Source organism: Notolabrus celidotus, chromosome 4 (assembly GCF_009762535.1).
Source record: "Notolabrus celidotus isolate fNotCel1 chromosome 4, fNotCel1.pri, whole genome shotgun sequence".
NCBI lineage: Eukaryota > Metazoa > Chordata > Actinopteri > Labriformes > Labridae > Notolabrus > Notolabrus celidotus.
In genome coordinates, this window is record NC_048275.1 from 16,956,623 (window position 1) to 16,971,754 (window position 15,132).

A 15,132-nucleotide genomic window follows, 5' to 3' on the forward strand; every position below is an offset into this window, starting at 1 on the left:
TCTCTCCTTGAAGTTCTTGATAATTCAATAGATGGTTGACTGAGGTGCAATCTTACTCGCTGCTATAAACTTCCCTGTTAGGCCCTTTTTGTGCAATGCAATGATGGCTGCACGTGTTTCCTTGCAGGTAACCATGGCTAACAGATGAGAAACAATGGTGTCATGCACCATCTTCCTTTTAAAGTGTCCAGTCAATCAATCATGACAGATTGATCGCCAGCCTTGTCCTCATCAACACCCACACCTGTGTTAATGTGTGTGACACCTGTGTGTCATTGAAATGATGTTAGCTGGTCCTTTTGTGGCAGGGCTGAAATGCAGTGGAAATGTGTTTTTGGTGATAAAGTTCATTTTCAAGGCAAAGAGGGACTTTGCAATTAATTGCAGTTGAGCTGATCACTCCTCATAACACTCTGGAGTATATGCAAATTGCTATTATAAAAACTGAAACAGCAGACTTTGTGAAAATTAATAGTTGTGTCATTCTCAAAACTTTTGGCCATGACTGTATATGTACTTTAGTCTAGCCAGAGATATGACCAACTCACTTCTAGAATTTGAAAATGGAGCTGCAGAGGTGGATGTCTCAGCTCAGGGAAACATTTTAAACCACTTATTTACAATTAATAGCAAATTTTGGTCAAAATAGCTCTCCTTCCTGAGTCATAACTTAGTCATGTCTGATTGCACAGACAACTGATAATTCACATATTGTTAGATTTACTGTGACAAACAGCTTTTAGGGAAATCATTATCTTGAATTTTCATCACCAAAAAATGTCAGCCAACTCCAGGAACTGCCTGAGATTCATCATGTGTTTCCAAGCAATGCAGTGATAGCTGTCTTCATGGTTAAGCATGACTACATAAGCAATAACATGAGGCGTTTTTCAACCGAATGAACTTTACCCCAGAACTGGGGACCTTATCCCAAAACTAGGTGCAACTGTTGAACCCAGGGTCTAAATTTAGTTCAGGGTTAGTTAATCTCTCCCCTAAAAAAAACCCTGCTGTCAGCCTGATATACATAGACCCACTTCTGGTCAGGTGAGCGCCAAAACAGCCCCACCAGACAAGACATGGACACTAGACCACTAAAGGTCTGCTGTCTGACACCAAGACGTTTGCAGCAGATCCTGTGAGTTGCAAGGTGGGGTGTCCATGAACTGGACTTGTTGGCCCAGTACACCCTACAGATGCTTGACTGGATTAAGGTCTAGGAAATTTGGAGACCAAGTCAACATCTTGAACTTGTATTTCTCCATGACACCTTCTTTTATTACTCTGTGATCCAGTGACGATGCTCACGTGCCAGTGGACAGGGGTCAGCATGGAAACCCTGACAAGTCTGCAGCTACGCAGTCCCAATCTCAACAAACTGCGATGCACTATGATCTGACACTTTTCTTTCACACATAGTGTCCGATTCCCCATAACAGCTACAGTTTTGGAGATGCTCTGACTAGCCATACAATTTGGCCCTTGTCAAAGTCACTCACATCCTCACACTTGCTCATTTCTCCTGGTTCCAACACATCAATTCGAGGACTAAATGTTGACTTGCTGCCCATCATTTCCAACCCACTGACAGGTGCCACTGTGAAGAGATAATCAGTGTTACTCATGTCACCAGCCAATGGTTATGACTGATGTGCATTAAGCTAGAATAACTGCGTGTAAATATGTCAGTCTCAAATTGTAGCCTGCAGCTCCTCCATGACTCAATGCCATAACTTTCTGTTTACGTCCCCCGAAGCATCATGGGAGCTGTCATTCAAAAATAAATAGAATGATGATGGAATTAAGTCAAAACTGGCCAAAAATAGTTAGGAGTAGAGTGAGGTTTGGTATGTCTCTTTATGCAAGGCCATAGATTTGTACTGTTAAAGCCCCTGATTCAGCTGATTGACAGAAAATGTATCCACAAGAGCTTTGCTAATTGGGTAATTGAGTTGTAATTTCAGTCATCTGCTGAGCAGAAATTCCAAATACCTCTTTCTAGATCACAAATTAAATATGATTTGGCTTCAGACTGTTGCTCACAGACACAGGGGTCTGTATCGTTTTCATACTGTTCATTTACAAATCAGTTGATCAGTTGATTGAGAAAAAAGGATATTAATCATTCAAATAAAGAGATGTCAGTTTTAGCCCTCCATTCCTCTCGCAACCTGCTTACAAAAATCTTCATTCATACAAGCTGTAAACTGAAATTCTTGAGGAAACATTAACTGTATATTTGCAGACATTTAAGGTTAAGTGAAATCACACTTTCGTTCCAAAATCAAGCACATGTCAAAACACTGCTGGGTTGATCCTGAAGGCCAAAAAACAAATGCCCCAAATCTTCAGTTTCAAACTGAACATGTCAAATATGCTACAGCAACACATTCTAACTCCACTTCACCTCCATATAAAAAGGACAGCAGCATACACGGGGAGACAGCTCCTTTTTTAAACCTGTCTGCACACAGGCAGCAGGGTCAGCACCTGACAACCAGTGTCAGTGGTAGTATTTCCACATCTCACACTGATGTCAGCAGTGGCCTTTAAACTGGCCCAGTACTGACGTCAAAGCTGCTCTCTAGTGGTGACTCTGGAGAGGATGGTTGTGATGCATCAGAAAAACTGTTGAACTTGCACCACATGGGCAGGGCTTTAAGAGGTGGCAGATTGTCTCCATTAGCTGGAAAATGTCAAAGGTCAGCGCTAAATGAAGCCCAGTCACAGTTTTTTGTTTTTTTTCCATGGATGGTATTAACTTCAATGTCTTCAGTGTCATTTTTGACTTTAATGTGACCCACACAGTCACCTGAATGTAACAAGCTCCAAAATTAACAAAAAGTAAAAAGCACAAGAAATGCTTCATGTCAGCTCCATCAATCAAATCGTCAATCATCGAAGTTGGTTTGAGTAGAGAGGAGGATATTCATTCTGGTTGTTCCCTCTATCCTTGCCTTGCACTATCCTCTCACACCTAAATTCACAGGTGAAGTGCTGCACTGTGCAAAAAATGTTCCTCCTTTTTCTTGTCTCTCAGGTGTTGGAGTGTCTGACAGCTCTCAGAGTGTCAACAGGCCTAAAGACAGTTATTTTTGAAGTGTTATTGAAATGAAATTCTTGCACAAAAACTGTGACTTTTTTTGTTGAGTAAACTCACTTATCTATCTTCCGGTTCCCTTTGCTGTTGACTTTTGTTCTCTGTCAAAACAAAGCTGCGAGGTGATTTTTTATTTTCTCTTATTTGCTGCATTTTTCTTTTTATGCTTTTCACAGCATGAAAATCACATAAGCACTGATATTTGTAAACAGTGTCAAACTAAAAGGAACAGACTAAGACAATAAAAGAGGATGTGGATTTTCTGGTGTCAGAAATGTAGTTTTTGATGCTATTGATCGACAAATTCAATGGTGGATTGCAAGTACTTTTACTGAAGTAGTTAACAATTGATAGGTCAGTGCTAATGAGTATTTTTTTTCACTTTATTCTTCATCCCTACTTCAAAGCACAAGCAAATATTGTACTTCATATTCACCAATAGGCCTACATTAATTTGCTTGCATATTTTTCCTCTATGTTTGAAATTCAGACCTTGAAAAAACACATCTGACAGACTAATAATTAGTTAAGGAACAACATTTGAGTGAACAATCCTGCTTATTTACTTATAATTATCAAAGAATCCGGATTATTAAATGACTGCTTACTTAATGCATAATCTTACACCAAATGCTGATTTTGAAATCATCAAACTGATATTTTTAAGCAGTCAAAAACAGTCACACAATAAGCTGCTGGCCTTGAGTAGGCTAACGGCTACAAAAACAAGTTAACTTAGGTGATGAAAACTTGGCATAAAAGGTAAACATCACTTAAAATTAACTCACTTAGTGATTATTACTCGCCTTAAAAGACAATTTATATCTTAAAATTAGCTTACACTCTCATAATCCACAGTAAACTGAACCTGTACAAAGATCAGCAAGACGCATGAAACAGAGCTGCTTCTGAGAGGTTTTCCGGCCCTGACACTGTCTGAGTCCACAACATTTTGCTGCATCATGTTCCTGTTCACTTCGTGCTGCATGCACCATCTTCAATTTGGTAGGTTTCTGTGTTTTAGTCAAGTGGCAACCTCCGGTCTCAAAATATGAAGACCATGCGGAAGTTATAAATTGCAATTCATCGAGCGTCGCCGCTTGAGGCTGGCTGCAGAAACACTGGAGACCACATATACACCAATTCAAAAAAGATGATTTTTACTAGGAGGCTCAAACTCCGCCTCTTTACCTCACACTAGCTTGACAGAAGTTAGGTTGAGTTCAGCAATACCAAAACGGCTCCTGCCGTCAATTGGCTTCAAAACAGCGCTCAGGAACAGATGGGTGACTTCACGAATACTATGTCCATTATTTATACAGTGGTTTTAGCCAAGCAGCAACCTCCAGTCTTAAAATATGAAGCTCATGCGAAAGTGTTATAAACTGCAGTTCATCGAGAATCCGCTTGAGGCTGGCTGCAAAAACACCTGAAACCACATACACACCAATTCAAAAAAGACGATCTTTGCAGCATTAATAAACATGTTTATAGCCTGGTACAAAAAACGGCTTGGCTCTACGTCGCTAATTTCTCTATCGGCACACACTGTACCGGGGTGAATTTTTTTCCAACACGACGGTTCAGAAGATATTAAGATTACAAAGTTTTTGCCCAAATAAGGACATGACTGACTTGACTCCCGGACAGGAACACATAGCTGTTGGCTCACACTATGCCTGGTTGAGTTCTGCATTTCCGATATGGCTGCCGCCGACAATTTGCTTCAAAACAGCACTCAGGAACAGATGGGTGACGTCACGGATACTACGTCCATTATTTATACAGTCTATGGTTTTAGCCCACAGTTAGTGTCCTTAGCACCTCCTTCCTTCTTTCCGCTTTTTTCGTCTCATTTCGTAGTCTTCATTCCGACGTCAAAATCAACAAGAGTTTTTTCTGCGCTTTAATATATAATATTAGTCCGCCAGAGTCAGAGAACTGTCTCCCGAGCAACGGTCTATTCTTGTACGAAAAAAAAACGTAAGCAGACGAAAACTGGTAATGACCAATCAGAATCAGGTGCTTAACAACCTGATTGACCATTTACAAAGCAGCCCTCCTTAGGCAGCAATATCAAACATTAAGGCAAAAAAACAAACAATATGAGAGGTGTGGACTGTAAACTCTTATGAAAGGTCCATCAACTGCTCCATTACTGGGATAGAGATGTCCAAGAAAAAATTATATATTGCCATGTAGGAAAATTTTAAGAAAATATGCAACAGGTTTATGCTCCAAAAATGGTAAAATAGGACCTACATCATTATTTCTGTTACTAATACGTAGAGGGTAGAGTTTAACCGTTGTTAAATCAACCTTTCATTCAGCTGGAACCCTTTTGCAGACGTATTTATGTTTTGTTGTTATATTTCAATTCATCTCTTCCCATAAACTGAGAACATTTCCCGACAGCGTGGCTGCTTGAGAGCAACATTTCATCTCAGCAACTGCTGGGTCTCTATTAGAGGGGTTGAAATGGTTTTCCCCACTGCAGCGTTATTTATGATTTAGACACATCATTTGGGTAAATAGAACATTAACATAAAAATCTGACTGTTGCAGCTTTAAATTGTAGATCAAATGTTTGACTTGCAGAATGATGGAGTGACATAAAGGGCATTTGGGAGGCAAACATTAAACTAAGTCATATAGAAAGCACAATGGGAGGAACCACATCACGATATACGGCTCCCAGGCTTCTCCCCCCCTCCCTTTTTTCCTCCACTCTCTCAACAGTCATCACCGTCGTGAGGTTTCCTCACCGCACGTGAGACTTTGGCTCTGTGCCACTGGATGGTCACGGGGGAGTCGGGTGGGAGCCAGAGCTCACACCACATAATCACTGTCTGGCTGTGGCAGTTCCTCCTGTCACTCAAAGAGCGCAGAGACAGAAGGGAACAGGGCATCAGAGGAGTGAGCATGAGGCTGGGAAAAGCCCTGAAGAGGGACATATTTGGTGACCAAGGGAATGCAAACACACACTATTCAATTGGCACACACTGATCAGCTGATAGAGATAAAAAGAAAATGACACACACAGAAATACATACAGTTACTTAAAAATACAATTCTGTACCTGCTTGGCCTTGGACTTGCTGATTGTGTCTGAAATTGGCTTTTTCTTCTCCTTAACAGCACTTTTGGAGAATAGCTCAACAAATTCTTCAAAGTTTACAGATGGTTCCTGGACTTTCTCCCAAACAAGTGAGTTGACAGGTCTAAAGAGAGGGGTAAAAAGGAGACGTTTTCTACATTGCAAATAGGCAAGGAAGCATGTAAAGAACATCCTCAATTTATACCCATAACAAACCAGCCGGCCTACAAATTACATTTAGAATTTAGTATTAACTTCCTCAGTTGCAAGTAAATGAAGATTGTGTATTTCCAGACATTTATTCAGCTACACCTTGACAAGCCATGTTAAGGCAAGAAAACCTGGTTCAGGTCTATTCACTGCTGACCACAATGCCTGGACCACATCACTTTTATTTTCCACAAGGTTAGCATCTCTGCTGCCGTCACAGTGCGTGGTCGATCTTTATCTAAAGTGGACAAGCTTCCCCTCAATTCTCTACCGTTCAGAGAATACCTGTGTGCAAATGATCCGTATCTATCTTCAATGTTACAAAAGCGGAGCCTTACTTTTTAGCATGTAGCTGTATGCGTGTCCAGTACAGCGGCTTCATTGGCTTGGGGGGTTCAATCATGGCCTTGGTAGGGGCGGCTTCCTGCAGCATCAGGGAGGGCATGGGGCCTGGTGGAGGTGGAGGCCCGAAGCCTGGGGGTGGGGGTGGAGGAGGGGGGCCCATTCCAGGTGGAGGGGGTGGAGGAGGAGGGCCCATACCTAGCGGTGGAGGAGGTGGTGGGGGCGGAGGGCCGAAACCAGGAGGAGGAGGAGGAGGTGGTGGAGGAGGACCAAAACCTGGTGGTGGTGGAGGAGGAGGAGGAGGTGGTGGACAAGATGCAAACCCAGTTAAAGGAGGGGGAGGAGGTGGTGGAGGAGGAACAACACCCCCTGCTAAAGGTGGTGGAGGAGGGGGAGGAGGAGGAGGGGGAGCACTACAAGAGATTGGAGGACGAGGAGGTAGATGGGTGCTGCTCTGCTGCCTCTGCTGGCACGTGCAGACAAAACTCTCTGCTGGTTTGTGGATGGAGGCTGACATGCCAGCTGATCCTCCGCTTGAAGGCACATCAAACTTGAACCCCTCCTCCACGGGCGATGTCTGCACAGAAACCTCCTGGCTTGTCCTTACCAAGCGTCCTCCTCTCATCTGTGAGGCCTTGTGGCTGGCAGCGCCCGGGGCTCCTGTATTATCCAGACTGCCCTTTGCCAAGGAGGCCTGCTGGCCCTGCAACACAGCGATCTTAATCCGCAGGTCATCGATGGTCCTCTCCAGCTGAGGGATGAGACAGCTTTCATCCTCGGAGGACGACTGACCTGATTTCAACCTGATGGATTCTGTCTGTCCACCAAAAAAGCACAAAGGCTTTGTAATTAAAATGCAAATACACCAACATTCACAAATCCAGATGAAATTAAAACCCCAAATTTGTGCAATTTCTGCATGAAACCCGATGGTGAAGCCTTTTTTGTACTCACAATGTTCAGAAGCAGACATTAAATATGCTGTCCAATCTTCAACACATTGAAACCTAGTTAATTTCACTTCTACAGTCAAACTTTATACAGAATAACACCCACAACTGAGGGAGCTTAGTGACACAACTATGAGCCAAAGAAGGGTCAAGAAAGTCCATTAAGTCTAGACTTCATCAGACCTCTGGCTCCAGTCTGGTTAGAGCAGGGATGAGGGGATACCAAGAGATTTGACCCCAGAGACAGTGAGTCTCGTCGGGCCTCACATGGGAAGGGTTCGTGTCTGCTAGCATACATTCCCTGGTTGTGGTCACATCGTTGACTCTAAAGGAGAATGTTCAGTCAGTATGGACTTTTTAATTTATTAACTCTGCCAGGAAACAGGGAGGCTCACTGCAAAGATCTAATAGGTCTTAAAAGGCAAGCCTGACCTCTGGTGGACAAAGAATGTCTTACATCTGAGGCTTAAACTGATTCAGCTCATCAAAGTCAAATTATGTTTATGTTATCCATACAGTCTCAATATGTTTGCATGCTATAAAGGTCTTATAGCTTCATATTCCAAATAAGATCAATTATTCAACCTATAGTTGTCCCTTAAGAACAAAATGATGGCATTGAAAAAAAATTGCACGTCCCCCATTCTGCTATTTCTTCTCTTTCAATGTCACCTTCTCAGCTCAATGAAAGTGGAATTTTGAGCAACTTGTTTTATCAAATCTGTACATGTGGCATGAAAACATCAAACAATACTAATTGATGTTAGAGAAAAAGCTATTAAAGATAACACTATCATCTACCTAGTGTCCTGAGCAGGAACATTTAACTGTGCATGATGAATATGTTTCTGTATTAGATTTGTATTTGTAATAAGTCTTATGGTTCTTCAAGGCTTAGTTACTGATGAGGCAGCCCTGTGATGGAAGCATACTCACACTGCATGCATTATAGATATCTATCAGAAAGTAGGTCTTGCAGAAAGATATGATTACAGTCTAGAACAAAACTGAGTGCATCATTTCATTACACAACAGGATTTTGTGATGAAAACCGTTTAGATTATAGTGTTTTAACCTTTCAAAATAAACGTGTTTGCAGTAACACCTGCTTGTTCTCTGTTGTGTTAGGCTAGAAATGAAACAAGGAGTTACACACAAATGTTCACAAGAAATAAATACTGTAGACATAGTGTATAATTATTTTTTTGAACATCTGATTACCTTTTCCTCTGCATTTATGTAAAAGGTTACCAGAAGGAAGATGCTCTCTGGTGTAAGTGGTAAATTAAACACTATGCAGGGAGTGTAGACAGGGGACACATCCTGTAAAGCATTTAAAGATGAAGAATTTGACTAACCGGAGAGTGCAGAGCCCCTGGTGTCTTGGCTGATGACTGATTTAAAGTGGATCTGAAGCTCTGCTCTCTGCCTGTGGTCCGCCCGCCGTACAGCTCCCATAGGTGGGAAGACACTGGCAGGCCTACAGAAGCCCAGGTGTACAGCTGCTCCTCCTGCACACAATTTAGAAAACAAGCAAGTGCATATACTGTAAATGGGGTCAGATGTTTGTGCTTAAAACTACAAGCTCCCACCAGGGACTAGTAGCTACAACTGTACTATATATGGCAGCAGTGTGTACACATGGTGGGATGCACTGTGATTAAAGGTTAATCACATCCACCAGGGATGGGAGCAGAGTGTTAGCAATACTGCAAGCTTAAAGTGTGGAAACACTTGAGGGTAAAACGCAGTTGAACCATGAAGATGCACAGCCAAAGTGAACCGAGTTAGAAAACAACCAAGTCGAAACAACAATAGATACTGAAATATGGGAGGAAATCTTACTTTTACCTTCGAAAATATCCATATGTAACAGATTCGGAGAAATGCAATATACTATCTTACAAAATGTCTATACATTTCCATATATGTACAGTAAATACACAGCAGGGGCCTCCCCAAGCTGCCCAAAATGTAAGACTATTCTAGGGACACGACTTCACTGTATCTGGGAATGCAAAAAGGTTCAACAGTTTTTGCAAACCATATGTGTTGAGGTTAGTGTATGAATTAAACAACAATTACAGCCCAACCCACTATTGTGTCTATTGGGATGTTTCCCTGAATCATTAAGAATACATAAGAACACTGTTAATTTTTTGCTTAAGCCGAAAGGCTGTTATGACCAAATGGGTAAGAGATGAACCTCCTTCAATTCATCTGTGGAAATCATTGATATCAGAATATATCTCTCTGGAAAAATTAAGATTTTGTATTAAAGGTCAGATGGACATTTTTGTGGGAACTCAAGAGGCAATTGCCTGAAATGTTAGACCTAATGAGGAATTTTTGGATCATTGCTGTAGATGTATTTTGGATTTGGATTTGCTGCATATTTCAAAACAACCTGTATATGTACTGTGATGTACTGTTAATATTTTGAAAATGTTCAATAAAAAGAATGTTGAAAGAAAACAACCAAGTCTGCATTGTTTACCCAACGGCATTGTTTAGACAAGTTAAAGGCAAAATAACGACTGCTTCTGGTTGGCTGATCTGGATTTCTGGACATCAATGTTACACATCCTACCTGCACTAATTTATCATTAAACCTGAGGACACTTCACATTAGTAGATGTTACTGGGAAACAGCTGAACTTCAATTATTAAGAAAAGATCAAAACTGAGGCAAAGAACACATTTTAATAATCAGACCTACCCTTCCCGTTATCCCCTTAGTGCACAGATAATAGCAAGCAATGCTGCCTTTGACATGCACTGAAAGTCAACTGTGGAGCTATGTCGTTAGCAGTTTTATAATGTTCCTGTAAAGGGAGGAATTTCATGGTCAAAGCAGCAGGTGGCAAAATATACAACATGCTAAGCTAATCTACTGCTGGTTTAGCATCATTGCAACATCCCTGATCAAGGTAAAAGCCTGAAACACATCAGCTAATTAAAATCTGAGATTTAGTGAGTTTGTATTTGTGTATATTTTATTTTGCTCTACTTGCTTAAGCCAGAATCACATGCTTCAACTAACGCCACAATCATTTAGAGGCTCATCCTGAAGACTCAGTAGTGAGGGGGCTCACAACAGTGCAGAATTGTCATAACCCAGCCGTGCTTGATGAAATTATTCCACATAATGTTTACACTTTCCTTGTTTTTTTTTTCTTATTCCTCTAATGCAAGTACATGTTAGAGCATTGCAGTGTCAAGATAAATGCTAGCCCATGTAGAGGGCTGACATCTAGTTTATGCAGAGTTCTTATATGTTCATTCCCCCTATAGATCATATTTTTAGATAAAATGAGGCTGATGGAGTATTTCATGTCAGGTAGTATGCAGAACAAGAAACGCACCACTCATGCCCCTTCAGCAAAAAACAGTCATGAAATTGGATACAATGGCATATTTCCTCAGGAAAGTGGAGGAGAAATTGAAATCAAACGAAGATAAAGAAAGAGGTGATTGCAAGGAAACTTTACAGAAAAAGAAAAAGAATAACTATATATTATCATATACAGTTTTGAGATTAAAAAGCAACAGCAATAAGATCTGTACTGTGAATAGCAACAGCAAAGGTTATTCTTGGTCAAGCTCCGTAATGCAGGACTCCAGGCCAAGTCCTGGACTGAAGTAGACAGAGACTGGGGACATTTGGCGGGGGGAAATATAACAAAAGTGAGGGGGCAGCAGTCCAGTCCTGACATGGTGAGCTTTTTGCTGGGGAAGAGCAGCCTGAGCTCTCAGGGCACGTGGAGTTGTTACATAACATGGTCAGCAGATGGTCTACGCAGGCATGTGTGTGTGTGTGTGTGTGTGTGTGTGTGTGTGTGTGTGTGTGTGTGTGTGTGTGTGTGTGTGTGTGTGTGTGTGTGTGTGTGTGTGTATGTGTGTGTGTATGTGTGTGTGTATGACTAAATGTAGTGTCACAGGGGCTTTTATTAATCCAGCCATGCGAGGAAAGCCCTCAGCATGTACGGTGTCTCAGGCTTTCCTTTGTAAACATAAGTGCCTGTATGTGGAAGAGTTGTACATAAAAGTAAAGTGTTCTGTATTTATGTGCTAATGTGATTTTACACTATACATCAGAATATGATGTGTATTTGTGAGATTTGCTTGTGTGTAAACAAAACACCTACAAAGCATGCATGTTGGGTAATCTTGCCTTTTTCTGTGTGACGTTATTTGCTGGGCTACACACCCTGCATCTTCGTCTGCATGAGCATGCCCAGTAAATGCCCATGCATGTTCAGCTGTGGGGGAGGGGCATTGAGCAGTCAACACTACTCAGTTTATTTTCTTTAGTATTAAACCAACAAAACAACAAAACCAGGAGTCCAGCAGATTATCTCTAAGTCCCTGGGTTCCTATTTCCCCAAAGTCGTCCTTTTACCTACATTTTCCGATATAGATACAGGCTACATTTACAGTTAAATTAGCCAATAGATAAAATGAGAAACTGTCCTGCCTGAAATTTGAGTGGGAAGCTTTCAAGTGGTGTAAAATCTGAAGCTGTAAATAGATAATTTCACCATTTTTACATGAGAGAACACACAGAACATTTACCATAAATAAAAATAAACATGCCAATAGATAATGAAACCCAGTCAGAGGTCTTTAAATGGGTCAAATTAGGATTTTTGGTAGGGTTATATAGAACCCCTGGAACAATGATGCATTTCTACAGCCAAGCTAGCAGCTATGTTAGCCTGTACTAAGACCTTGCAGAGCTCTGAACTATGACTCTAATGTTAGCATGACTAAAATGCTAACTTGCTTGTAAATACATGTAGGCACTGCTGAAGGCTGGAAATTTCAAGTAGTAGAAGAGGGAGAAAACAAAATCTTAAAAGAACATGAAAAGTGTATTTACTGTGTCATATCAAGATTTCATTTGAACCCTAAAGATTCTGCTAGCAGCTCTATTAGCCTGTACTTGGACTAGAGTTGCCAACTGCCCCGTATTAGCCGGGACAACCCGTATATTGGGCTAAATTGGTTCGTTTCATACGGGACCTCAATCGTCCTGTATACTAACTCTTGTAAATACAGCAGACTGCACTCTACAGATCCTAGATCAGATAAAACAGCAGTGGCAGATCATGTGCCAATCACACCGCCTGTCATCCAATCACAGGCCCACTCACGCGCATCAGTTGTATACAGCGCAAATGCGCCATGTCCTGCAAAAAAGTGTGGAGAGGATTTTCTCTTTGATGGCCATCAAATGGTCAGACTCCAGAAACAGATGCAGCAGAGAGCTGATCAAAAATGAACTTCAAATATCTGTAAACTGTGACTTGTCATGTAAGGTCTTTTCTCTGTCTGTGCAAAAGGACAAAAGACTGATTGAGTCAGTCAAGAGCAGCAAAAAGTATCCATGGAAAAAGTACATTTGTTGAGTCATACTCCTTTTTTTATTTCATTTTTCTTTTGCCTGTTTTTTGATGTCAAGAGACAAACTGTGGTTTCTTTTAGGTTTAATCATATGAGGTGACATAATGATAAAGTAAGGATTAAAGGGAATATACACACTTTCTGCAATTCCAGTTAAATCAGAATCAGAGTAAACGCTGAATTCACACAACATGCTCACACCACCATGGCACCATGCACCTGTCCCTTATTTAGCAGTGAGAAAGTTGGCAACCCTAACTTGGACACAGCTATGGATCACAACCAAATTAGGTAACTCATAGTATTATGCAGGATTTTTAAAGTCAGCAACACTTTTTTTCAGCTGGTTGCATCCAGCTACAGGGGTAATTTGATAAAAGTGGCTCTGACAGTGGCTGTGGTGAACTGTGCAGCGGAATGTGATGCATATGAGATTAGGTCTGAGCAAAGTATTACCAGGGTGAAGAATAAAAGATTCATGAAATCAACTTTCACATGGTCAACCTGTCTACATGCACAACTGCTCTCCAGATAATTAAAGGTCTCTGGGATTAATCACTGGTAATACAGCAGTGAGTAAAGAAGCACAGATTGAGTAAGCTTTGCATGAATCTAATGACTGCAAATCACTGAGCTACAGTACATTCTTAGAGGTTATCATCTGATAAGCACATGCTCCCTTTCGCACACCATGTTACACTATCTTCAGGAATGAACTGCAATAAAAAATTGAAATGAGGAAACAGAAATCCCTTTGACCTGCAGCCTTTGGTATAATTATGAACAAGATGCATCACAACCTGGTAATTTAAAATAGAATTGGAGCTGGGTAATGAAAGTTGTTATCTTTTGAAGTGTAAAATGTTGACCTTTCTATTCTTAACGCTACGATAGATCCCCCGAAGTAGCGTGAAAATCAATGCTGCATTAAAATGTTGCCTTCCAACTCCTATAACATGACTGTATCGTGACAAAAACCTCAGCAAGATAGGTTCAGGTTGGGTTATGTGAGGAATAGAATAGAATAAAATAAAATGTACTTTATTGGGGATGAAATAGTTTCTGTATCTCTCAGTCCTGCAGCGCAGAGAGTTGAGCCTTCCACTGCTGCTGTTTCTCTGGTCCACAAAGAAGTTGTGAAGTGGATGATCTGTGTTCATCTTATCATTTTTTTGTAACCAGCATAGTGACAGTGCAAACAAGGCTCTTACATTAAAGACTGCTGAGACAGTGCAGTCATCATGGAGCTCTGTGGTGCCATCACTGAAGGGGTGCAGCAAACCCTGGACCAACATTCGGTGACACATCTCCTTTCCTTCTTCTTCTGCAGAGCCATCTCCATGATGCATACACAGCCGGTCCAACAGAGTGCGACCTGAGAACAGAAAAGAAGTGAAGTAGAAGAATGAAACTGACATGAAGCATCATTTCTAAGGCTGGAGAAGTATGTTTGGATAAGCAATACTTGTTCTTGTACTTATTTATAAGTAACATAAGCTAAAGTAATAAAGTTGTTACATCAGTACCAAAGACTTGGAGAAGTCTCAGTTTCAGATGTGATAATGAAACACCTACACATGAGCTATCTTTACACCATTTACACAATGTAGGTGACAAGAGCAAAGGTGTTAATTTTGCAGTGAAAAGAATTATCAAAAGCTAAATTTCTTTCAAGATAAAGTTACTAGTATGTATAACAACTGGCTTGATTGTGTTAAAAGATGGGTTTATAAAGTAGGAAAATAAAGACATGGCTTTAAATTGCTAGATTTGTACAAGCTGTTTTATTTAAATTTAGATAAAAACACTGAAAACACTGAAGATTTTGTGTGAAATTAAGCAAAGAACAAACGCCCCTTTTTCATTGAACCAGAGTAAAAAAAGTAAATAACCATTTCTATTAGAGAAACTTGTCATACCCATAAAACCCCTGAGCAAATCTAGATCCAAGATTAGCGAAAAACGCATTTCTTCCCTTCTGGCAGTAGCAGATGTTATCATTAAGGGGTTGGAAAAAATATTGACTA

At 40.8% G+C, this 15,132-nt stretch overlaps 1 protein-coding gene across 1 annotated transcript in view; it reads right to left on the minus strand.

Annotated features, from left to right (window-relative positions):
- The window catches only part of LOC117811785 (formin-2), a 56,295-nt gene that overhangs the window by 33,345 nt on the left and 7,818 nt on the right, over positions 1-15,132 (minus strand). The window contains exons 3-6 of the mRNA XM_034682255.1: positions 14,317-14,480; positions 9,058-9,210; positions 6,746-7,566; positions 6,180-6,321 (exon numbers count right to left, since the gene is read on the minus strand). Of these exons, the coding sequence (XP_034538146.1) occupies positions 6,180-6,321; positions 6,746-7,566; positions 9,058-9,210; positions 14,317-14,480 (1,280 nt within the window). The remainder of the gene's footprint in view (positions 1-6,179; positions 6,322-6,745; positions 7,567-9,057; positions 9,211-14,316; positions 14,481-15,132) is intronic.